This window comes from Heteronotia binoei, chromosome 10 (genome assembly GCF_032191835.1).
Source record: "Heteronotia binoei isolate CCM8104 ecotype False Entrance Well chromosome 10, APGP_CSIRO_Hbin_v1, whole genome shotgun sequence".
NCBI classification, from domain to species: domain Eukaryota; kingdom Metazoa; phylum Chordata; class Lepidosauria; order Squamata; family Gekkonidae; genus Heteronotia; species Heteronotia binoei.
The window spans coordinates 38,403,157-38,429,472 of NC_083232.1; the positions used below are offsets into that span (position 1 = coordinate 38,403,157).

Consider the following 26,316-nt stretch of genomic DNA (forward strand, 5'->3'; position numbering starts at 1 on the left):
GAAAGATTCGGATTTTTGGACCATGGCTTATGCTTTCAAGATGGTGGTCTTCTATCGAGAGATGGTTTGCACCTTACAGCGGTAGGAAAAAGGGTGTTTGGCAACAGCCTTTCTAACCTAATAAGGAGGACTTTAAACTAAATTGTATGGGGGAGCGAGACAATAATTCAAAGCCTCATATGATGCCAGAAACTGGGGATAAGAACATTAAAGATTTGCAAAGAGTGGCGCATACGCTATGTAATGTTAACTTGCAGGCTTGTACGGAAATGAAACTCTCGGGATGCATAAAACGTGGGTTCCGATGTCTCTACACTAATGCACAGAGTATGGGAAACAACCAGGAGGAACTGGAAGTCCTAATGAAGGAGACTATGACGTAATAGGCCTTACTGAAACTTGGTGGGATGAAACTCACAACTGGAATATTAGGATTTAGGGGTACAACTTATTTAAAAGGGACAGGCAAATGAGAAAAGGCGGAGGCGCAGCAGTATATGTGAAGGAGGTATATACTTGTGAGGAAATATGTGAATCTGAGCATGGCGGCTCAGTTGAGAGTCTCTGGGTAAAAATAAAAGGAGTAAGAAATAACAGTGATATTATTGTGGGGGTCTGCTATAGACCACCAAGTCAGGAAGAGGACTTGGATGAGATACTTCTGCAGCAGATTGCAAAGTTTTCCAAGAGAAGGGATACCATGATAATGGGAGATTTCAATTACCTGGACATCTGTTGGAAGTCCAACTCTGCTAAAAATGAAAAGTCAAATAGATTCCTGACTTGTCTTGCTGACAACTTCCTTTTCCAGAAAGTGAAGAAGGCAACAAGGGGATCTGCTATCTTGGATTTGATTCTCACCAACAAGGAAGAATTGATTGAAGAAGTGGAAATAGTAGGCACCCTGGGCAGTAGTGACCACGTGATTTTGGAATTTACAGTTTTAGGGAAGGGAAAAGCTATACGTAGTCAGACTTATAGGTTGAACTTCAGAAAGGCAAACTTTGATAAACTTAGAACTATGCTGGGTAAAATCCCATGGTAAGAAATACTTAAGAGGAAGGGGGTTCAGGAAGGGTGGGAGTTTCTTAAAAGCGACATACTGAAAGTGCAATCTCAGACGATTCCTATGAGAAGAAAAAATGGAAAAAGCCTAAAGAAGCCGAAGTGGCTCCATAAACAGCTCTCTAAAGACTTGAGAAATAAAGACTCCTTTAGGAATTGGATGGAGGGCCTTATAACCAAGGATGAATTTAAACAAATCACCAGTGCTTGTAGAGAAAAAGTTAGGAAAGCTAAAGCTCAATATGAGCTTAGGCTGGCCAAAGATGCTAAAAACAACAAAAAAGGGTTATTTTCTTATGTTCAGAGTAAGGAAAAGAGCAAGGACATGGTGGGCCCATTGCAAAGGCAAGGAAGTGAAATTGTAACGGGTAATGAAGAGAGGGCGGAACTGCTCAATTCCTACTTTTCCTCAGTCTTCACTTCTGAGGGAAACGGTGCTCAACATGGCAAAAACAGAACAAATAAGGAGGGTATGAAGTTCCAACCTAGGATCAGCGTAGGGGTAGTACATAAACACCTAGTTTCTTTAAATGAAACTAAGTCCTCAGGGACAGATGAACTGCATCCAAGGGTTCTAAAAGAGCTTGAGGATGTAATTTCTGAGCCTCTGGCTATTATTTTGGAGAATTCTTGGAGAACAGGAGAGGTGCTGGAAGATTGGAGGCGGGCAAATGTTGTCCCCATCTTCAAGAAGGGGAAAAAAGACGATCCGGGTAACTTCCGACCCATCAGCTTGACGTCTATACTTGGAAAAGTTTTAGAACAAATCATCAAACAGTCGATCCTGGAACATTTAGAAAGAATGGATGTGATTGCTAAGAGCTGGCATGGTTTTCTCAAGAACAAGTCATGTCAGACTAACCTGATCTCTTTTTTTGAGAAAGTGACTACCTTGCTGGAGCAGGGGAATGCTGTAGACATCGTTTATCTTGATTTCAGTAAGGCTTTTGATAAGGTTCCCCATACTATCCCTGTTGACAAGTTGGTAAAATATGGTTTGGATTCTGTTACCGTTAGGTGGATCTGTAACTGGTTAACAGATCGCACCCAAAGAGTGCTTGTGAATGGTTCCTCATCCTCTTGGAGAGGAGTGACAAGTGGAGTGCCTCAAGCATCTGTCCTGGGACCTGTTTTGTTCAACATCTTTATCAATGATTTGGATGAAGGAATAGAGGGAATGCTTATTAAATTTGCAGATGATACTAAATTGGGAGGGGTTGCAAACACAGAAGACAGAAACAGGATACAGGGTGACCTTGACAGGCTGGAAAACGGGGCTAAAATCAATAAAATGAATTTTAACGGGGATAAATGTAAAGTTCTGCATTTAGGTAGGAAAAATCCAATGTATAGTTATAGAATGGGGGAGACTTGTCTTAGCAGTAGTATGTGCAAAAAGGATCTAGGGGTCTTAGTGGACCATACGCTGAACATAAGTCAACAGTGTGATGTGGTGGCTAAAAGGGCAAATGCAATTTTGGGCTGTATCAACAGAAATATAGTGTCCAGATCACGTGATGTGATGGTATCCCTTTATTCTGCTCTGGTAAGACCTCACCTGGAGTATTGTGTTCAGTTTTGGGTACCACAATTTCAGAAGGATATAGACAAGCTAGAACAAGTCAGGAGGAGGGTGACGAAGATGGTGAAGGGTTTGGAGACCAACTCCTATGAGGAGAGGTTGAAGGAGTTGGTGATGTTTAGGCTGGAGAGGAGATGGCTAAGAGGTGATATGATCAGCATCTTCAAGTACCTGACGGCTGTCATATAGAGGAATTATTTTCTATGGCCCCAGAAGGTAGGACCAGAACCAATGGGTTGAAATTAAATCAAGACTTTCCGGCTCAACATCAAGAAGAACTTCCTGACTGTTACAGGCTTCCTCGAGAGGTGGTGGGCTCTCCTTCCTTGGAAGTTTTTAAACAGAAGCTAGATGGCCATCTGACAGCAATGAAGATCCTGTGAATTTAGGGGGGAGGTGTTTGTGAGTTTCCTGCATTGTGCAGGGGGTTGGACGAGATGACCCTAGAGGTACCTTCCAACTCTATGATTCTATGAATTAGGGAGACTGCAGTGGCTAAATTTCCCTGCTTGGGACGTTTTTGTTAATTTCTGCTTAAAAGAACTGCATAACAGCTATCATTATGTATATCACTTAACACCGGCAACTGATAGGAAGGATACTTCTAAGTCAAATACAGTGCAGCAGTGCAAGCGGTGATGACAGCTTAGGTTAGTACACTTAACCTTGGAAATAAATTCTCTCTTTAGTTCCAGTTGCTGGACGTGGCCAAGAAATCCTGCTTGCAGCACCAAGACAGAATTGGCTAGAATAGGCACCAAAAAACTTGTTTTAAGTGCTTGTAGCCCAGCCGTTCTCAAATTACTCCTCAATATTTCTTCTCTGTGTGCTTTTGTTTGTCCTGTCATTGCTGTCAAAGCTCAAGACAAGCTGTCTTAGAGGATAAATACTTGGGCACGTGTGAGGAGGACAAGAGGATTTCTCATTCCTTTGATTTAGCATCATAGCAGTAAAGAAAAATTAATGAGTTGCTTCATTGCATAACTGCTCTTTCTCTATTTATTTACTTTATTTATACCCTACTTTTCTCCCCAAAGGGGACTCAAAGTGTCTTACATCATTCTCCTCTTCTCGATTTTATTTTCATGGAAACCCTGCAATGTAGGTTAGACTAAGAATGTGTGACTGGCTCAAGGACACCCAGCAAGCTTCCATGAAATATTGGGGATTTGAGTCTGGGTTGCTGAGGCCCAAACTGGATGTGAGACGTCCTTGTGGCCACCATCAGGATGCTGCTCCCATTTTACAGTATTTTCAAAATGCTGCTAGGGCATAATCCTGATTGGGCCTGTAACATGCCACTCTTGCTCCCCCTATGCCTTTCCAAGTGCCGAAACAGCCATAGTGGGTGTGTGCAGCTGTTATTAGTACTTGATATTGCATGGGAGCATCTTAGCCCACCATAGGGTTGCCAAGTCCAATTCAAGAAATATCTGGAGACTTTGGGAGTGGAGCCAGGAGACATTGGGGGTGGGGCCATAAGGAAAGTTGTGACAAGCACAACTGAACTCCAAAGGGAGTTCTGGCCATCATATTTAAAGGAACCGCACACCTTTTAAATGCCCTCCCTACATTAGGAATAATGGATAGGGGCACCTTCTTTTGGGGCTCATAGAATTGGACCCCGTGGTCTAATCTTTTTGAAACTTGGAGAGCATTTTGAGGAGAGCCAGCAGATGCTATGCTGAAAAATTGGTGCATCTACCTCAAAACACAGCCCCTCCATTGCCCCAGATACCCCCAGATCAATTCTCCATTATACCCTATGAGAATCAATCTCCATATAGAATAATGAAGCGCTCAGCAGACATTTCCCTTCCCCCATCCCCGGCCGCCCCCGTTTCTGACAACTTTGAAGCAGGGAACAGCCTGCTTCCACCTGGGGATTGGCATCTCTACTCACGAGTTGCTGAACTTCAAACTTCTTCAAAGTAACACAGAGCAACCAAAGGTTCAAGTTAACTTTTCCTATGCAAATGATCTCTGAAAAAATTGTGAGGGTCTGGGCTGCTTTCACAGCCACTGGGAGCAGCCATGTTGTCCTGCCTACTCCCCTCCCGCACCCCCGTTCAGCCTTAAAGACACCTTCCCAAGAGGAAGCCTTTCGAAGAGGAGTCTGAAGCTTCCAGAGGTGGAAGGCACATGGTGGCTAGGGGGGCGGGACTTCCCCCCACCAGCCAGCTAATTGAGAGTGGGAAGGAGCCTGAGAAAGTGGGAGAACCCCCGCTGGAACCTGGGGATTGGCAAGCCTAGCCCACCATAGGTTTGCCGGCATCCAAATGGCACCTGCAGATATCCTACTATGACAATTGATCTCCACAGGGCTCACTTTCTAGCAGGAACTCCTTTGCATATTAGGCCACACACCCCTGATGTAGACAATCCCCCAAGAGGTTACAGGGCTCTTAGTACAGGGCCTACTGTAAGCTCTTGGAGGATTGGCTACATCAGGGGTGTGTGGCCTAATATGCAAAGGAGCTCCTGCTAGAAAGTGAGCCCTGGATCTCCAGAAAATCAAGATTGTTTCCCTGAAGAAAAGACCGCTTTTATACCCTGCTGAGGTTCCTCCCTTCCACAAAGTCTGGCTTCCCCAGTTTCCACCCCCCAAATCTCCAGAACTGGCAACCCTAGCCCACCATGCTGAAGGCCTGACGAGAATCAGGACCCTGCAGCATTTTCAAATGCCTCTCAAATGGCAGCCACAAGGACCCCGTTGCTTGTAGCTTGGACTGCAAATCCTCATCTGACATACTCACCACTATCCCACATTGGCTCTCACCTTTGTGATAGTGAATGCTGGAATCCAAATGGATGCTGCTTATTTTCAGGATGTTCACCAACTATACTCAAGGAAGGAAGCCATGCCCATAGATTACTTTTCTATGATGCAGATTTACTGAGGCAACATGTAGGGAAGGCACTGAAATGGTAGAGAGAAAGCCTTAAAATATATTTCTCTACCCCATTAGTAACTGGAACTGAATTTTGTAGCCCTGAGGTAGCTAAACACTTTCAGCCTTATCTGGCTAGGCTAAGGAGATATGTTATACAGGGAGCTAGTCACACTGGGGCAGCATCACAGTCTGTAAATCTTTGTGTCACAGTAGATCAGGATTCAGTTGCCTTCCATTAGCAACCAACTAACTGGTGTTGTCAAAGTGGGAACGCCAACGTTAATGGAAGTTTGTCTGAATCCCATCCAAAAATCACTGAAGATCCACAGTCCTACGTGCTAAATGCAGACCTTAACATTGTACATTACATGAGCATTTTACTCACTGTGATGTCTCAGTAAGGCAATCCATAAGCAGAAACTGTTTCACATACTGATCATACTAGCTGGACTGGGAGAGACATGAGATACAGATATACGTGTTCATGGCTGGTGCGTGGGAGTAGCCCAAGTAGGTGGCCGCCTAGGGCGCCACCTGGCCTGGCAGCACCTCCTCTCCCCACGGGCAGCTTGTGTGCTCCTTGGAGTCTGCCTTTCCCAATGGAAAGCAGGCTCTATGGCGCACAGATGCTGCCCATCCAGTTTTGCATTCCCTGGGTCTGTTACAGACCGGGAAACACAAAAGCTGATGTCACCTGCGCAGTGTGCTCCTTGGAGCCCAGCAGGGATAAATTAATCAATTGTAAAAGCTGAAGAAGAGCCAATTACAGTTTCTACAAATTGGCTCCTGTTGTTGGATGCTGCCACTCATCCTCCCTACTCTACTTTAACAGAGCCGTGGGGTGGGAGCCATAGCTCAGTGGTAGAGCATCTTTCTCAAATGCACAACGCCTTGCCACTGGCACCTCCAACTAAAAGGATCAAGTAGAAATGGTCATGTGAAGGTCTTGTCCCTGGCACCTCCAGCTAAAAGGATCAAGTAGTATTCTCACAATTTTTATTGCTTCATCTCACAATTTTTTTTTAAAAAAAAATTAAACTTGAAAATAAAAAACTATAAATTAAAAATGTAAAGAGTTTCAAGCTTCTTCATTTCTCCTACAATTCTCTGTTTTAAATTTTTTTTTTTTTTTGGGGGGGGGGGCAGCTTGTCTAGGGCACCAAAAACCCTAGCACTGGCCCTGTGCTAACATTAACAAATAACATAGGTAGAAATTGAAGGTGAGGGAGTTTTTAAAATGCCCAGAAGCTGTACCACAGGAAGCATTACTTTGCAGCAGTCAAGAGGCTTTTGGGTTAGGTGGGTCTTCTGCACACCAGAAAAAAGCTTTTGATATCTTATTATGATTTCATGTTGTATGATCTTACATGTTGTAAGCCGCCCTGAGCCACCTGGTAGGAAGGGCGGGATATAAATCTCAGATAAATAAAATAAATAAAAAATAAATTTCAACATTGGATTCTACCACACAGCTTTTTGCAGAGGTTAGTTTTGCTCTGAACTTTCAGCATTTAAAAACTGCAAATCTTAGACACTGACAATCTCACATAAACTTTGATGTGAATTACTCTTGGACCACTGGCTGAGTTAGCAGCAGATTTCACCCACCCACCCCCATACATGAAAGCACACAATGCCTCTAGGATGCATCATCCTTTAGCAGCTTGGAACAATTTGATTCAGACAACAACAAAACGAGCTGCCTAGTTCTTTATGCCCAAACATGGACATTTCCAGAAATGGTGTTTTAATTTTTAAAAACCCCTAGTACACCCATTTTCTGCTCTCCCTGGATTTGATTCATTTCCATGAAACCTTAGAAACATCAAGCTTCACTTTTACACACTACTGTTTGTGGCCATAGTTTTGAGCCTGACAGCTGTAAGCCCAAGGTGGTCTGTAAACCCAAATGCGTGGTCTGTGGAAGTAGCCACAGCTTGATCCAGAGGCAGGGATGTCAGCTTCCAGGTAACACTTGGAGATCTCCCACTACATCAGACAATGGACACTTTGGTGGGTGGGCCCTATGACATTATACCCTGTTGAGGTCCCTCCCCTCTCCAAACCCCATCCTCCCCAGGCTCCATCTCAAAAATCTCCAGATATTTCCCAAACCAGAGCTGACAACTCTATTCAGTGGGCAGTACACATGGTTATTTGTTGGGTTCTTAAGACCTGGAAAGTGCTAGAGTTGCAACCCAGTGACATCTGGGCGACCCTCTAGTATTTGGGCAAAAACTGTAGAAGACATTTTCACCATAAAGTTTTTACCCAAATACTAGAGCATCACAGTAACTGCACAGCATGATAATGTCACTTCCTGTGTAATACTGGTGATGTGTCACAGGCCTTTCTCTTCCTCCTTGTGAATCCCCGCCCCCTTTCCTCTGCTGCTTTTCAGGAGGGGCCTGCAGAGCCGGATCTAGGGGGGAGCAGAGGGAGCGCCTGCCCCAGGCGCCACTGGGGGGGGTGCCAATTTTAAACCCTCCCCAAAAATGTAGATTCAGTCCCGGAAGTCTGGCAGTCCTAGAAACTGCCCACTCTCTGTCACTTTGCTTTGATCTTCTTGGGTATGACTTGCAATCACGAATGAATTCTTGGTTTGTAAGCCCACTCCCACTTTAAAGAACCCTCTCTAAAGGCTGCTCTAATCCCAGAGCTGGCAGTAGTGCAGGGAAAGTGCACACATTCACAAATTCATTCACATTGTACCAAAGACTTGCAAATGACTGGACATTTGGAAGAACATCTAGAATGGAAAGTGGCCCTGTGGCGCAGAGTGGTAAATCTGCAGTACTGTGGTCTGAACTCTCTGCTCATGACCTGAGTTCGATTCCAGCGAAAAAGTTGGATTCAGGTAGCCAGCTCGAGATTGACTCAGCCTTCCATCCTTCTGAGGTCGGTAAAATGAGTACCCAGCTTGCTGGGGGGAAAGCGTAAAAGACTTGGGAAGGCAATGGCAAACCACCCTGTAAAAAGTCTGCCGTGAAACGACTGGTGCTTGCACAGGGGACCTTTCCTTTCCTAGAATAGGAGCAGAATGCATTCTAGTGTGGCATGAGAAAGAAAGGCGATGGTAGCTAACCTTTTTGGCAAAGTATGTAGCAGCCGCATGAGATAACTTAGTTCTAACACATATACAGGAACAGAAGCATCATGAACAGTTACACCCTTTTTAACTCCAAAGTTTGAGTCCAGCATGCACACAAAAGCGTATACCCAGAAATTGAATTAAACTTTGTTGGCCTTTAATGGCAACTTTAAGACCAACAAAGGTTAATTCTGGGTATAAGCTTTCATGTGCTTGCCAAGAAAGCATATACCCAGAAACTAAATTAAACTTTGTTGGTCTTAAAGTTGCCATTAGACTCAAACTTTGTTCTGTTGCTTCAGACCAACACGGCTACCCACCTGAATCATCCTAAATCCATTCATTTCACTGGGTTTAGAAGACTATAACCTCACCAAGGACAGAACTGTATGCATGTGGGATCCATATTTTTGATGTGGTACTTTTGCCTTTTATCTCAGTAGTTATAGAAGTGGCACAGCATCCATACCACATCGTGGCCTCCTGTGCTAGAAAAACTCCCTCCGCTGCACCTCACAGAAACACTCAGCCTTTAAACTCTTTGTTGAAAATTTAACAAAAATAAACTTTTTAAAAGTTTGTGCACATAGCTCTGCTGTACACGCATGTGTTGCCCAGCAAGTAGGGATGGCAGAAAATCTAACCAACTGGTACTTCTTAGCAGGGGTCGTTTTGTAGAAAAATGGGTGGTGGAGCTCATTAGCATAACTTTCTGCACTTTTTCCAATGCTATAATTTCCTTTTTGAGGTGCGGTGACCAGAATTGCACACAGTATTCCAAATGAGCCCGCACCATCGATTTATACAGGGGCATTATGACACTGGCTGATTTGTTTTCAATTCCCTTCCTAATAATTCCCAGCATGGCGTTGGCCTTTTTTATTACAATCACACACTGTCTTGACATTTTCAGTGAGTTATCTACCTTGATCAGTCTCTGCCAGTTCACACCCCATCAACTTGTATTTGTAGCTGGGATTCATGCCACACACACACACCATGCCACACACACACACCAGCCAAAAGCAACCCCACGCAAGAGAGAGCCCCGGGCAAGCAAAGCCTGCTTGGGCTGGCTAGAGAGCCAGCCAGCCCAAACAGGCCTCACTCACCTGGGGCTCTCTTTGGCTGCCTGCCCCCCCCCCCAGTCAAAAGGCCAGGAAGCCACCCACCACCCAAAATCTCATAAGAAGTGGAGAAAGGGTGATGTGGGCTTCTCCAGGGGTTAATGAAGGCTGCTGAGAGTGTGTAAATCCCCAGTGGCTGGTTGGCTGCCCACTCTAATCCAGGGATTTTTATGCAGCTGCACCTACTATTCAATGGACAAGGTGGATGGGGAGGAAGAGGGGGAACCCTCAGAAAGGTTCAGGAGCTGAGCTCCTGTGAGTTCCGGCTGAATCCAAGGCCTGCTTCTTAGGGTCTTACTGTGGCATTCTACACAACTGCAAGGTAAACTACTTGCCAAGCCCGAGAGGTTCCTCAACCTATCAGCTGCGGACGGTGCAGAAGGCCACACTTCGCCTTCCAGGGGCCTCTCTCGCGGCCGTTCTCCCGCCAGACAACTTGGAAAGGCCAGGCATGGCGGAGAGAAGGCGCTTTAAAACTTGGTCCCTCCGATAGTTTCGCGCCCCCCCCCCCCTCTCTCTCCCTCCCTCGGCGGCGCAGCACCAGGGGGCGCCGTGGAGGCAGGCTGGTGCTGGGAGCCGGCCGGCGGCGGCGGCGGCAAGTTGGAGGCGAATGGCTTTGCGCCTCCCTCGCCATGCCAGCTCCTGGCGGGCGGCGCGCGCAGAGCGAGACGCGGGGGCGGCGGCGGCGGCGGCCAGAGCTCGCCCTGTGAGGCTCCCAGCGGCGGCTGCAGCTGCTCCTTTCAACTCCGGCTTCGCGGCGCTCGCTTGGGAGGCACCGCGGGAGCCGCTGCCAGGAGGATGTGGAGGCGGCGGCGGAGGCGGTTGCTGCTCCTGCCGCTGCCGCCGGACTCGGCGTCTTGGGGCAGCAGGCGCTGCGCGCTCGACCCCTGCTCCGCGCTCCTGGCGCTGCTGCTGCTGCTGGCGCCGCTGCCCGCGATGCTGCGCGCCTTCAACCTGGACCGCCAGAAGGTCACCGTCTACAGCGGCCCCGACGGCAGCTACTTCGGCTACGCGCTGGATTTCTACAGCCCGGCGCCGCACACGTAAGTCGCCCGCCGCTCCCACGCCTCAAGAGATCCAGCAAGCTGTTCTGCGCTTCTGATGCCTCCGCGGGTCCTTGGCGTCTTTACTCACGCGTCGGTCCGCTGGAGTCCACGGGGCTTACTCCCGCGTCAATCTACATACTAGCTCTGCAGCCTTAATGCTGACTATGGGAGAAGCCCAAACTAGCGGCAAACATCCCTGAAACTCGCGTTGCTGCTTGGTTAGAGTCCCATCCAGTGCGATGGATGCTGAAGCCCTTGCTCGAAGTGCGCAGCCCCAGCGGTAGACGGAGGGTGGGTTTTGTGCCATTGGAGTCAGTGGAATTTGCCCAGTCTCTAAGTGCGGCAGAAAAGTAGATGAGCCCTTTCTGTCTAACAGAAATCTGACTACGAGAGGTTCAAAGTTTCTACCTTCTCTAAAGTCCTACTGGACTCGAATCTCACTGTCTGCTCTTGAGGCCAGCTTTACGCAGATAACAGCTACTTTGAAAGTACAAGCATGTGTTTCGATAGAGCATCTGTTGAATCCACTCTGATGAAAACCATGTCTTACTGTAGCATTTTATCCTGCATTAATGAAGTTGGTTACATTTTGCGTTTTACCTTTGCATTCCTGACGCCCTTCTTTGCAGCACCCGTCCCACCTTCTGGCTCAGATAGAAGAGCTCAGGGATCGCCAATCATACTCGCCTCTTGTCAGAGGGAGGCTTGACCTTTCATAGCTTATATCACGGAAAACTTGTGGATCTCGAAGGTTCTCTGGTCTTGAATCTTGAAGTTACCAAATTATCAGATTATAGTGTAGTTGAGCAGGGCTTGGGAGAGATGGCATCAACATTTCCTAAATAAATGTTGTATTCATTCCTGTCAATTTTTTTAAAAATGGATATCTGCTGATTCAGTCCTACTGAAGTCAGAGAGAGTCAGAGTACAATCAGAATGTGACTTCGCCAGGCTGTGTGTGCCATGAAGTGTAATGCCAGGTACCAGAGATATAAATGTGATAAAAGACAGCAGCTGGTAAGCTCTGAGTTGTTGTGTTCTCACTGCAATGTCCCATAGGGAAGTTTGGAGGAAAGCCCTCACTGGGGGACTGGAGAGCCAGTGGTGCAGCACTCAGGGCTGGCCCTGCCACTAGACAATTGCCTAGGGTGCCGGCCTTCTGGGGGTGCCAAACTCAGTGACATTATCAGTGCAGCGGGTGGCACCAGAACTTAGGCTTTCTTAAGGTGCCAGACAGTCTAGGGCCTGGCAGCACTGGGTAGATGTTCCCATACTGCCTTGAGAAAGGGCAAACCCCAGCCTGCTCCTGTGAGCCCAGGCCCCAGGGTAAAAACACCAAGCGGCTGGGTGTGGTAAGCTTCCCCCTGCCCCCATGCCACCCCGGAAGGGGGCTGGGAATGCAAGTTGAACCAACTCCCTTGCCTGTGGAGGGGTGGGGGAGACGGTAGGCCAGGTCTGAGCTCATGTGCACAGCAGGAGCCAGGCTGAGCAAAGCCTGAAAAGTCAGAGATGCCCCTGCAGCAGCAGCTGCCTCCAGCCAAGGCTGCCACGCAACCCATGGCAGGGCAATGCTGGGGGTTTAAGCCAGAGATGGTCTGCAAGCTGGGCTGCCCCCCATGCAGTGGCAGCTGCCCCAGACTGAAGGCTGCCAGTCATCTGATGGGGGAGAGGGCACTCCGGGCACAAGGCCACATGTGTGGCAGAGGTCCCAGGCCACCCAGCGACCAATGTAACTGGAGATTGCCAGCACTGTCCCCACCCCAGCAACAAGGCACCAGCCAACTATGGTGGTCCATGGTAGAGGGAGACCCAGCTGCCAAGTCGCATGCTTGGTGGCAGAACTAGGCCCCCAATGTATAGAAGAAATTGCCAAAGAATGCCCCACGCATGGGGGGGGGGGCAAATACAGCGGTTGAACTGATCACTAGCAGACCCCAACAGAGGATCGTCTGCACCCCCCCATGTGCAAACGGTGATCACCTCGGCCAAGCAGAGAGACATGATGCAGCTACGGCAGCTTCCACCTTACCACTGAGACTGCCCCTGAAGCAAAGGGGTTCTGCTTGACTGCTGCAGATGAGCTTGTTCCACTGTGTTAAAGTCACAGTCGGAATTCCTCTGCCTACTCCCCCACCCCCGAGCAGCCTCCTGTTTCCTTCCTTGCACCAGTTGCTTCCGGGCTGCATAACAGCCCTGAACTAGCCGGTTCTGGCCCATGGGCCTCGTGTTTGACACCCATTCCCTAAAGCAGTGGTCCCCAACCTTTTTGGCACCAGGGACCGGTTTCATGGAAGACAATTTTTCCATGGACTGGGGCGGGGGTGTGGGCAGTGGTTTCACGATGATACAATAGAGGGCGGAGCTTGGGCATTGGTGCGGGCAGAAGAGGCTGTAGGTGCAGATGAAGCTTCACTCGCTTGCCTGATGCTCACCTCCTGTGCGGCCTGGTTCGCACTCCAGTCTGGTGCTACCACTGATCTGACAGGGGGCAGAGCTCGGGCGGTGGTGTGGGTGGGAGCAACTCTAGGTGCTTGCCCGCCTGCCGCTCACCTCCTGTGCAGCCTGTTTGCTAACAGGCCGTGGACAGTCCGCGGGTTGGGAACCCCTGCCCTAAAGACTTAACAAATCAGATGCAGAGAGCAAAGCAGTCTTTCTGCCATCTTCTTAATATGACATCATCAAAAGTAGGCTTTGCTAGATCTTGTTTAATGATGTTAGCCAATGTGGCTTAATAGTTAGCATGTTAGACTAGGATCTGGGAGGCCTGGGTTCAGGTCTCCACTTTGTCATCAAACTTGCTGGATAACCTTGGACTGGTCATTCTCTCTCAACTTAACCTACCTCACAGGGCTCTTTTCAGGGTAAAATAGGGGAAGGAGAACTAAATAAAGCTCTTTGGAGGAAAGATGGAATCAACATTTGATAGAGTTAAAAAAAAAAAAAAAACCCTGTGAGGTCAGACCAGTAAGTCTGTTTGGTCTTCAGCAGGTGCTTGGAAAGCTCCCAAATGGCACCTGACCCCTGGGTGAGCATTCCCAGTGTCTTGTAATAAGGGAGAGCCTACCTCTGGACACCCAAGTTCTGCCTTTAGCTAGCTTGGCCAACAGCAGACATAAAAAAAGCCGTCAGTGCTACTGAGCTACCATGTTACATGACAACACACTCTACAAGTTAATAATGAATTGGGTAGAGCAGCAGCTGTCATGGTATCCTGATGCAATGATGGGTGCTGCTACTTGAATTTAAGAATATTATTATGAAGGCGAATCCTGTGCATCCCTCATACTTAACGTTCAGTGGGCAAGCATGTAACATGCCCCATTGGCATCAATTTACATCCAATCTACACATGTTGCCATCCACATTTATTTATTTGATTTTTAGCCTGCCCTTCCCGTAGAACAGACTCAGGGCAGGTTACATCATAAAAACAGTCGACAGTTAAAACAATAAAAGACCAGTTTAAAATATATAAAGTCTAAAATTAGACAGACTAAGATGGCAGATTCTGCCTCACAGATGTGACCTGTTGTCCAGGTCCAGCAGATCTTGTAGCGCTGGGTTGGAATGAGGGGGGGAATCTGATAACAAGTGACGCCCACTGCCTCAGCTGAAAGCCTGGAAGCTAGGGGAAGCAAAGTGTATGGGGAATGTGGCTAAGAGTGATGAGTGGAATAGAAGATCTTGGTGAGTGGAGTCATGGGAAGAAGTTCAGGAGCGTGTGTTTGCTGAGGCTATTTTGTGGTCTGCCTTTACTTTGATTTTCCCACAAATTAGGATGTGAGTGCTTCCAAAAAAAAAAAAAAGGTTAATCCCATACAGCTTTTTTGGGGTGGGAAGGGCAATAATGCTACATCACCAGATGCATTGGATACAGCTTGACTGATTTCGCACTAAGCTTGTTGCAGGTGGAGAGCCCTTTTGCTCCTGGCATTTCTCTCGGTTTTCACACAAGCTGCCCTGGAGCTGTGAGTTGGCACACAGCTTTTCCACAGCAAGCCAGGTCCTCTTACAAGTGGTTTCTGCTTGCCATGGAAAAGCAGTGGGCCAACTCACAGCTCTGGGGCAGCTTGTGCGAAACCAAGAGAAGAGCCGGGGGCAAAAGGACTCTCCACCCAGAACAAGCCCTAGTGCAAAAGCAGTCCTTGAGAATGGCCACATCAAGGATCAGCATTTTGTAGTTCTAGAGCCAAACATGGTTTAGTGTGAAACCAAATATGGCTGTTAAAAAAGAGAAATTTTTACATTAAAATTAGATTTTTAAATTTTTAAATCACCCTCCCCTATGAAATAGGGCTCAGGGCAGTGTACATCAGTAAAAACAATTACATATACATTCATAATTAAAATAGCAGAGCTTATAAATTTATATTAATAAAGTGTTGCAGAGTGTAAAACTGCAGTACTACAGTCCTAAGCTCCACTCATGACCTGAGTTTGATCCTGGTGGAAGCTGGGTTCAGGTAGCTGGCTCCAGGTTGACTCAGCCTTCCATCCTTCCAAGGTCAGCAAAATGAGTACCCAGCTTGCTGGGGGGAAAGTGTAGATGACTGGGGAAGGCAATGGCAAACCACCTTGTAAAAAATCTGCCATGAAAACATTGTGAAAGCAACATAACCCCAGAGTCGGAAACAACTGGTGCTTGCACAGGGGAAGAAGAAGAAGAAGACATTGAATTTATATTTCGCCCTCCACTCGAGTCTCAGAGCGGTTCACAATCTCCTTTATCTTCCTCCCCTCCAGGATTTACCTTTACCTTTTTTTATATAAGTCTATAACTAATAAGGTAGTGATAAGACTGCCAGAATATGCTACTGACATGCCAGGGCGGGCAGGGGGGGAGGGGCGAGGAGGCAGGAAAGACAAGAATGTCAGCCAGATTTAAAGCATATACATATGTATTTACGGTGTATTGGAGGGGTAGGTGGGATGTTAGAATAACCAGTATACGAAGAAACAAACATACAGAGATTTTTATGGGACTAACTAAAGGGCTTTTTAGAGGTGCTTTACAAAAAAGTGAAACAGTAGAGGATAAACAGTTCTAAGTAATCCAAGTTCTAAATCATGTGCAGATTTATGCTAATACACTAAAACAATCATACAGGATCCTCCTTATTATTTATTATTGTAAGATTTCATATGTGCTACTTTGTAGTTGAATAAAAAAGACCAGTGTTTGGGCTGCAGAAATTCTGTTCCTCACCACATCAATTATCGGTAATGTTAAATAGTATATTACTAGTAATGCAAATGGGCACTCTTTCATTGGCTCTTTGTTGACATTGTGCTCTGAATTTTAAGGTAGTTTGGCTCTTTAATTGCAACAGGGTTCAGACCTCCTGGGTTAGATGCGTGTCACTGACACACACGTGTTTTGTAGAAACTGTGTTATTTCTTTCTAAATCAGAACATATCTTGGCACTAAGACACACATATACTTGACTATTCTTATATTATGTTTGTCTCAGTTCAGCCAACCTGAGTCTGAAGACTGTGTTGGCAAATAGTAGCATATCAATCACCATTAAGGTGTGTGGTAAGCAAAATTGGGTGTTCAGGTCATTGTTCCCAAGGAACCCAACTCCCTTGTCCAGGACCGGCTTTTCCTTTGCCCTTCTGTAAGCAAACAAGTTCCAAGGGAAAGTGTTGTTTAAATAAATAATCACCTCCAGCTCTCCTCTGCAGTTGATCTCTCTGTTGACCTCATAACTAACACCATTCTGACTGCATGGGGGCCACATGTTCTCATTTGACCTTCATAATGAAGGAAAGAATTTAGGATTTTTTTTTTTTTTAAAGTGCACGTGTTTGGTCTTATTTTTTGCACAGTTGTGATGTTTTCAAAGTTATCAATCTGCCACTCTGCATACAGTCGTCTGTCAATAAAATGACTGTCTTTGGTGTTTCCAATTAATCTGTGTTGCTCATGAAATTTGTATGAACATCTTGCAGAGTCAGTGTCCTGGTTGGAGCTCCAAAAGCCAACACTAGCCAGCCAGACATCGTGGAAGGAGGTGCTGTCTACTACTGCCCTTGGCCAGCCCCGGAATGCAAGCCGATCCCTTTTGATAACACAAGTGAGTAAATTGCCTCTGCCTCATGGTGTGCGTGGGAACGCTCAGCTGAACCCAGTTGTACTGAGGAGCCTGCCCCCACCCCGCTCCAGTCAGCAGATTAGAAATTCTCGCCAATTATGTTAGTTCCTCTGATCTAACTCTCTTGCCACTCCCCAGAGGAAATGCCACTCTTGGATATTTGTATGCATGTGCTTGTGGGGAAGTATTTAATGGTCCCCAGAGAAATAACTATGGCATGAACTTCAGGATTAATACTTTTGTTCTCCTTAACTAAGATTTCTGGAAGGCTTGTTTTTCCTTGATGCATTTCTACAGTGTGGTTTACACGGCAGCCCTTGTCAGCTTCAAGTTTTACAAAGTAAACTCCTTGTTTAGTGTTCCCCTTTCAAATACATGTCAATGTTCAGCATCCTTCTTTGCAAGGAGTTTACTGTCTGGCTGGGTGGAGCAAAGGAGCATCTTGTGCTACATGCTTATTTAATTCTTTACCTGGGCGGGGGCATTTTCTTTCAGAATAATGGAAGCTAATGGAAACTGACTGAGGCATAATGTGGATGGCTTGCATCCACTTCAGACCCCCTTCCCCCCTCTGACAGATGGTTTTTATTTAATTAAAGGGGAAACACATTTTAGACAATTCAGGCTGTTTATGTTTTCTGTTGTTTTCCTTTATGGCCCTTGAAAATCATTTAGTGCTAGTGTTTTCTGAAACATTAAAATGGAAAGGTTTTAATTTAAACATCTGATCTCTAGAAGCAATGTTTATGAATCATCAAGTCTGGTTTAATGTTTGTGCTTTCATGAGTATACCAAACTCCATTTTTGCAAACATAGATTTCAGAACTTTCCTCTGAGTGAGACCATGCAAAATCAGTAAGGTGATACCTTTTGACTGCAGCAGTGTCTACTGAGATATGTGTCCTTCAGGCATGAAATGAGGCAGCTGGAACTGAAAATCAGTTCTCTTTTAGACTAATAAGCCACTTTTGATAGGCATAAAATGGACTCTGGATCTATTATATAGTTGGTAGCAAGCCCTCAGCATATTAAATGGTTGTGAAACAATGGCAGTTAAATCTCAAGAATTTTCAGTCTTTTGTAGAGTTTCATGCAGAGACACTTCTTCCTCCAGTACCGTTATGAATTCCTATTTACATATATGATTTCCAGCTCCCCCCCCCCTTTAAGTGCTTTGCCAAAGATTCCTTTGAGGCTGTGGGGATAGAATGTTTCAAATGGCAAACATGTAATTGTTTTTCAGCATCCGTTAATTTGTGATCCATCAGATGCACTGGATTCTGTCTCCTTTCACTAGGGAAATGGACATATTGGACTAGGAAAGCTCCGTACTGTGACAGTTTACATGTATTCTGTATTATTTTCCTGCAAAGAGAGAAGTGTTGATTATTGTGAAAGTGACCTGTCCATACGTAGGGCAGTTATCTCCTGTAGCAATGCCTGAGAAACCTCTGAGCCTTTTGGTGTAATTTCTTCATCTAGAAGAAGAAGATGATATTGGATTTATAACCCACCTTTCATTCGGAATCTCAGAGCGGCTTACAATCTCCTTTACCTTCCTCCCCCACAACAGGCACCCTGTGAAGTAGGTGGGGCAGAGAGCTCTCACAGAAGCAGCCCTTTCAACGACAACTTTGCAAGCGCTATGGCTCACCCAAGGCCATTCCAGCAGCTGCAAGTGTAGGAGTGGGGTTTCATTCCAAGCATTACAAACAATTAGTGTGTGAGATCAACATATGTATCCATAAACCAACTTTGAAACAAAGTTACAAAGGAAGTTACATATCAATATATTGATGACTCCATCTTTATCAAATTTACATTTTAGGTTTCCTGAATAGTTAATGAAAAGCTAATGATCCTTAGTCTAATATCAGTGTTTAAAATACTGCTAAAGGATAGAATAAACACATTTATGTAATACTGATAAGGAACAAAATAAACACATTTATGTAAACAACCATATATTATAATCTGATCAATTTGGTAGAACATTGTTGGAACATTGTTAGTAACGCTTGTAATGAAACCCCTTATTTTTGTTATGCCAGTTAAGTTTTAAAAAATTCAATAAAATTTAAATTAGAGAGGAGTGGGGAATCAAACCTTGTTCTCCCAGATAAGAGTCCGCGCACTTAACCACTACACCAAACTGGCTCAAGACCATTCCACCAATAAATGTAACCAAAAAAGAAGCCTTCATCAACTCTTGTGATGTGCTACTAATGCACAGAGATAACTGGTTTGGATCCTGTTGGGCAGATCTGCACGCACAAGGAGGAAATTATTTTCACCCATTCCACCCTTCTACGGCAACTCAGCTCCCCTCTCATGCCTGGGGATCCAGCATCCCCTCAGGAACAGCATTCAGCTGGCTCAAGACAGTCCTTTGCACAGTCTTTATAAAATCTCTGATATGAAATATTTGCATTTGCTGTAGCACCTTGGGCTGCATTCAAACATCACCCTAAACCATTCTTTGTTTGAATTATAGTGGTTATTCTACATGAGTAACAAAGCTGAGTCTGTATATAAGGTCTACCTTGTTGCTTCTGGGCAGCAGCAAGGAGTTGGGCTACTGTGACTTTTGAATTCAAATATCCAAACAAACCACAAATAATGCAAACTGGAGTTAACAAACTAGCTACAAAACTTGGTTTGAAATCTCAGTTTGGAATTTGTGTGTGTGAAATGCTGCTGGGCTGCTTCTGACAATTCGATGCCAACCAACAAACCAATGGACTGTCTCTATTCAGATGTCACAGCTAACTGGAGTTCCTTCAAACCATGGTTTATCATGATGCCTGATTGCAGCCATGGTTTCTACTCAGTTGATTACAAGTATTTTCAGGTTGTTCTGGTGTTGTACTACACAACACTAAACATCTAATGACAAGTGCATTTCTCACTTGATTCTCCTCTGTCATGCACATGGTCCATACTTAAAACTGAAGATGTGTAAAAATTCTACAATCGGAGAACTTCTGTCAGTTTCCATGGACATTGGAGCCCCCTTAGAGAGCCAGTGTGGTGTAGTGGGTTAGAGTGCTGGACTAGGGGCTGGGTGACTCCACTCAAGTCCCCATTGCGCCATGGAAGCTTGCTGGGTGACCTTGGGCTAGTCACACTCTCTCAGGCTAACCTAACTCACAGATTTCTGCCATGAGGATAAAGTGGAGGAGAGGAGAATATTGTTGTAAACCGCACAGGGTTCCTCTTGAGGAGAAACACTGGGTTTAAATATCTAAATAAACATCTGGACTGATTTCCCACTAGCCTTATGCCGCTCTCACTCTACTCTTCTCTGCAGGGCTTCTGTCTGATTTCACATTATCTGCCCCAGGGCTACAACTCGCTCCACCTCTTTCATGCAGCAAACAAGATCCTCTAAAAACCAGTTTCTGTTTGCCGCAAGAAAAAGGTGAAGCTAGTTGCAGCCCCAGGGCAGATAGTGTGAAAGCCAATGGAAGCCCCGGTAGAGAAGAGGAGCGTGAGAGCGGCATAAGCCTAGTGGGAAATCGATCCTGAAATCTTGGATATATTCTCCTTTTCCTATCATATATGCACATAGTTTCAGATGCAGACCTACCTAACACTCATATTGTTGAAAAGGAGCAGGAGTTGTCTAATGTACAAACCAATCCAGACAACATGAGCCAGCACCTCCTAAAGGAAACAGTCCTTTTGATTGGATAGCTGGAGTCACATGGGGACACATTTGGTAGCCCTGAGAGGATGCTTGACAAGACAGCAGTGCTTTCTTCCACCGCTTTTTTGCCAAACAAGGTTTCCCAGTTACTGAAGAACAGAACACAAGAGTGGAATTCAACTGGCTTTAATTAAAGAACAGGGCTGGTTCAAATATTGCTGTGCTTTTATAGATGACTTGGGGTTTGCAAACATCAAAGTTCTGAACTTAACCTCCAAAAGCATATAAGAGGTGAAAAAATGTTGAACAGAGTATGTCAGGTCTGAACATCCAGAAGCGCAGTCTTAAGTATAAATTTAAAGTTCAAGTTCAGTAGTCAAAACTGAACAATAAAAGGTGACCAGTGACTAATTACAAGCTTTATATAAGCACAGACCATAAAACCACAGCTGTGGGCAAGCAGATAACATTATCGGACTGCAGATCTCACGCATGCCTCCATCCCTTATTCCAGCCTGTTCCTAAGCTGCGGACGCAGGGCTCCGGTGGCATGTTTTGATGCTGCGGTGGGGCTTGCTCTTTCCTCCCCACCCACTTGAGAAAGCTGGCTTATAGAATGCTTTATGGGACTTGTAATCTTTCAGTGAGGGGAGACCGTACGGCACACTTGGATGACTTTCAACCTCCACTGCCAACAATAACCGTCGTGAGCTCAGCAGAGTAGCAGACAGAATGAGAACACTTCCTACAAGTGACCCCTTATGAAAGAGCGATGCTTTTGACTCTCACAAATTGGAAACTGTTATGATATACCTGCACAATTGGTGTAGCTGCCACCCAAGCTCTGCGGCCTGTGGCCAACTCAAACCCACAGCGTGGTCTCTGCTGCAGAGGCATTATGGGAGTGCTGGAGGTTTATAAACGGCTCCTGCTACCAAGTGCACTACCACATGTGAAACAAACCCAATTATTCTTCTTCCAGGTTTTGGTTAAAAACCCAACTTCAGTAGCAGCCAGTTAATTCAGTCACATACAAATTAGCAATGTCTGTTCATTTGCATTGTCTGGGATAACGCTGTCCAGGCTGAGGAATGTAGGACTGAATCTCAAAAATGGTAATCATTAAGCCTATATTCAGGGCTTTTTTGTAGCAGGAATTCCTTTGCATATTAGGCCATACACCCCCAATGTAGCCAATCCTCCAAGAGCTTACAGGGCTCTTATTACAGGCGTACTGTAAGCTCTTGGAGGATTGGCTGCATCAGGGGTGTGTGACCTAATATGAAAATGAGTTCCTGCTACAAAAAAAGCCTACCTATATTTACATTATTACTATTGCCCCCTGTCTGTCCAGTGGCTACAATTTCCAGGCCATGTTCACAAAGAAATAGTAGACAGGAAAGAAATTAGTACAACTTGGAAGGTTGTGCTTCTGGTGCTAAAAGTGAATTTGTGGTATAAGGGCAGAATACAGAAGCTGCATTAGTTTTTTTTTTTCTGCAGGGCAAATTGAGGTATGATATATGTGGGGGCAGTGGTGGGAGCCTTTCCTTGTTTGTCTGGGTTTTGGGGGCGGGGTTTGCATCCTAAGAGGCAATCAATCAAATAACCTGTGTAGAACTCTGCCCACACTTCCCATTAAAGGCTGGTTTTGTGGACTATAAATAACATGTAAGGACACTTCAGATTTCACAGTAGCTTGTAAAGAACTGCTGTAACCTGCATACTGTCTCTATGGCAGTCAATTACAGTGCAATCTTAAGCAGTGTTACACCTTTCCAAAGTCCTTTGAAGTCAATGGGCTTAGAAGAAGAAGATATTGGATTTATATCCTGCCCTATACTCTGAATCTCAGAGTCTCAGAATGGTCGCAATCTCCTTTACCTCCCCCCCCTCACAACAGACACCCTATGAGGTAGGTGGGGCTGAGAGAGCTCTTACAGAAGCTGCCCTTTCAAGGACAACTCCTACCAGAACCATGGCTGATCCAAGGCCATTCCAGCAGGTGCAAGCGGAGGAGTGGGCAATCGAACATGGTTCTCCCAGATAAGAGTCTGCACACTTAACTACTACACCAAACTGGCTTAGAAGAGTGTAACACTGCTTAGGATGATGCTGTTCTGTGCCTCGGACAATGGCTTGCAGCCAATACCTGTTTCTCATGGCAGATGTCCTCTCCCCACCCCCACCCCCCAAATCTGAATCCTGAGAACTGGAGTAGCTTAGTGGCTAAGAAACTGAGTCTATACTTTAAGAGGTACCCTGGTTTGAATCTTGTTTCTCCCAGGAATTCACTAGGTGATTTTAGCGAAGCCCTCACTTTCAGCATTGGTGCCATATGCAATATGGTGATGATAATGCTAATCTACTTTATAGAATAGTGATGAATGTAAAGTGCATTGAGCACTAAAGTTGTTGTATATATAAATCCTAAGCCATTTTTAAAAAAAATATTTCTCTGTCATATGGAAGTTTTGGTATGAAGTACATGCATGTATGACACTGCTCAGGGTTGGCCCTGCCGCTGGGCAAACTAGGCAATTGCCTAGGGCACTGGTCTTATGGGGGCACTGAATTGGGTGCTCCCATGTGACTCAGTGACATTATTAGTGCGGGGGGGGGGGGGCTCCGCCAGAAGTTAGCCTTGCCTAGGATGCCAGACAGTCTAGGGCTGTCCTGAAAATGTCAAATGATTGAGAAATAATTTTAAAACCCACAATACTTAGGATATTTACAAGATTTTTGAATGCTCCTTTACATACATTATCTCCTCGCAGGCCTTAAAACCACCCTGTATGGTAGAACCAAGGTGTTGGCTAAATGTTATATCCAATATGAATTAACGTTAGTGCACTAATATGATACAAAAATATTTATCTCTCAATCTCTTCCCATTGAGCTCATGTGGTTACTGAAGAGAAATATAACGAATATTAAGGGAATGGTTGTTAACACCTTGGCTTAATGAATTCTCTTTCTACTTTTCCCTTTTACTCAACCCTGCAAAAAATGCTCCTTGTTTTTCAGTGCTTGTCATTTGAGACATCAGGTTTTTAGTTATAGGTTCGTCAGCCTGGGAATTAAATGTTCAGTTATAATCTTGATTCCAATAAGCAACTCTTGTTCCTCTTTAGGCTGATTTCATTGCCTCCACATTTATATCTATAAAATATGGGTAGTAGTGCTGTGCTGTGTTGTTGAGTCTAGTTCTTTACACATTTTGTTGTCTGTGCATATTGTTTCTAACAGAAAACTGTGTTTGTCCTTCTGATTTTTGTGAAATCAAAGAGGAGTGAACTAAAGATATGTTTGGGCCTTGGAGAGCCTATTTGCCACTGTTTAAAGAGAAGGCAGATTACAGAGAAAGAGGATGGGAGGGAAATGCCCGGGAAATACCAGTTTCATCTTGAATTCAGTGTGTTCAGTTAAAATTCTTTTCTGTAGGCTAATTCATACTTTACAGATTTGTCAGTTGTGTACGGCTGGTCTCTGGGTGAACACTAAAGAGGGGATGGTATCTGGAGGGAATGCATTTCAGGGAATTGTGATTTGGTGTGGCTCCACCAAGTTTACAGGCCTGAGTCTTCCTTTCAAATATAAAATCTGATGATCAGAAGTCAAGAAGTCATCAAGCAATAAATTCTCCTAGCACCTAAAGCATGGAATGGCCCTGTATTGTAAACTGTGCTTTTAAGAGCACTGTCTCTAACTATAATCTGTGTTATAGTGTTTAGCATCCTACTGTAGTTCTTCAAATGGACCAGAAGAGGTAGTTATAGAGCAGCATTTTTCAAAAAGTCTTTTATTGGCTCTGTAAATATTGAATTTAATGCATTAAGTTCAAACCTTTAGTTCTGCTTTGTATCTGAATCCCTATTATCGCTAAATTCTCTATTATTAAAAATATGTGCTTATTTTCTGGGGAGTACCCATTCTTCAAATTATTTATTTTTGCAATGAAAACTAGTTCTAAAACTCGAGATTCCTGGAATGGAACTTTGCTAATCATAAACGATGAGGTGTGCTCTGGGTCCTTGTGTGGGAATGCTCAGTCTCTTCTCAGCAACCAGATTGTGGTTTTTAACCAAAGTAGTAATCTCTCAAGAATAAAGAGGGGAAAATCTTTGGCAAAGTGTGCCGCTGAGATAAAACATGAGGCCATTTGGCCAGAAGCAGAGCTGATTGTAACAAAACCCAGGTTCTCTTTTAGCAGAGGATGTATTGCAAGACTCCAGGGATTTAATTACACGAAGCAAGTATTAACCGTGAAGACAGTGGGACCCTGTGGGAAATTATTACAAAATAGGATTGAGGTGTCAAAAGAAAATACTGAGAAATGGAAAGCTCATCTCAATGCTTTTGCACACCAGAGATTCAGGAATGGCCAGATTAGCCTTTAATGATTTGTGGGCAGAGTTCTGATATGTGGTGGTTACATAAATCCCTTTATCTACTGTGACTTTTAAGGAGTGAACATATGCAGTTTAGTTCACCGAGGTCTAAGCTGGAATCAAAATTGTGCCCACCCCCCTTTCTTCCCAAGCAGTTTCCCTGACTATGCAGGCAAATACATGCTCAGGAAATCACAAGCAGATATTTTATCTTTACTCAGGTAAATCTGCTTCTGACTTTCAAGGAAAGTGCCCTGCCCCAGAACTATTTATAAAACTGAGTAATAAATTCTCATTTGGATAAAGTGATTTCACAAGATGCAGTATTTTGTGTCTGAGTGATTATTTCATTCTGTGGCCTTTTCAGAATGAAGTGAGATGGATGCATCATGAAAGTGATCCTCTAAGCTGGATTTTATTATTTCTGGTACACTTGTGGATTTTGTAGAATCCTAGACACCCTGATGGTAATTAGTTACTGTTCTTTCCTTGATGCCAGTGGCCACTTCAATGAAGGTACATGGGAATCACTTGCCCTGTAGGAAAATCTGTAAAAGCCACATGAAGATGATTATATGTTATGACGGAATATGCCACTTTTTTGCTGCATGTTCAGAGCAGCCACAGCCAATTGCATATGAAGCAGTCCCGAATATCATTTGGTGTTGCTCTGCTTTAAGGAACAAATAAAATTGATATTTGTTTGGATTCTGCAGGGGAGTTTGCTTGTGTGGAAAATAATTCAGGCTAGTACCAATTAGGGTTGCCAAGTCCAATTCAAGAAATATCTGGGGACTTGGGGGGTGGAGCCAGGAGCAAGGGTGTGACAAGCATAATTGAACTCCAAAGGGAGTTCTGGCCATCACATTTAAAGGGACTGCACATCTTTTAAATGCTTTCCTTCCATAGGAAATAATGAAGGATAGGGGCACCTTCTTTTGGGACTCATAGAATTGGACCCCCTAGTCCAATCTCTTTGAACTTGAGGAGTATTTTGGGGAAAGGCACTGGATGCTATGCTGAAAATTTGGTGCCTCTACCTCAAACAACAGCCCCCCCCCCCCCAGAGCCCCAGATACCCGCAGATCAATTTGCCATTATTTCCTATATGAATAAGTCTCCATAGGGAATAATAAGAGTTCCCGGCAGACATTTCCTTCCCCTCCCTCTGCTTTCTGATAGCCCTGAAGTGGGGGGAGGGCCTCCAAACTGGAGGATCCCCTGCTCCCACCTGGGGATTGGCAACCCTAGTACTAATCAAGTAACTGACAGGAAAAATGATAGCTGGCAGAAGTAATCCTTAGACTGATTATTCAGAGAGAGAGAGAGTGTGTATACACATTTGTCATTATTTTTGAAAATTAAATTTTCTC

General features: G+C 44.9%; 1 protein-coding gene across 2 annotated transcripts in view; it reads left to right on the forward strand.

The window, feature by feature from the left end:
- The first annotated feature begins 10,514 nt into the window (after positions 1-10,514).
- Positions 10,515-26,316, forward strand: part of ITGA8 (integrin subunit alpha 8) — a 163,767-nt gene continuing 147,965 nt past the window's right edge. Inside the window, exons 1-2 of one of the 2 annotated variants that reach the window (XM_060248426.1) lie at positions 10,515-10,802; positions 16,761-16,885. In XM_060248426.1, the coding sequence (XP_060104409.1) occupies positions 10,558-10,802; positions 16,761-16,885 (370 nt within the window). In that variant the 5' untranslated portion in view covers positions 10,515-10,557. The remainder of the gene's footprint in view (positions 10,803-16,760; positions 16,886-26,316) is intronic. The other variant, XM_060248428.1, reaches the window with a different exon arrangement.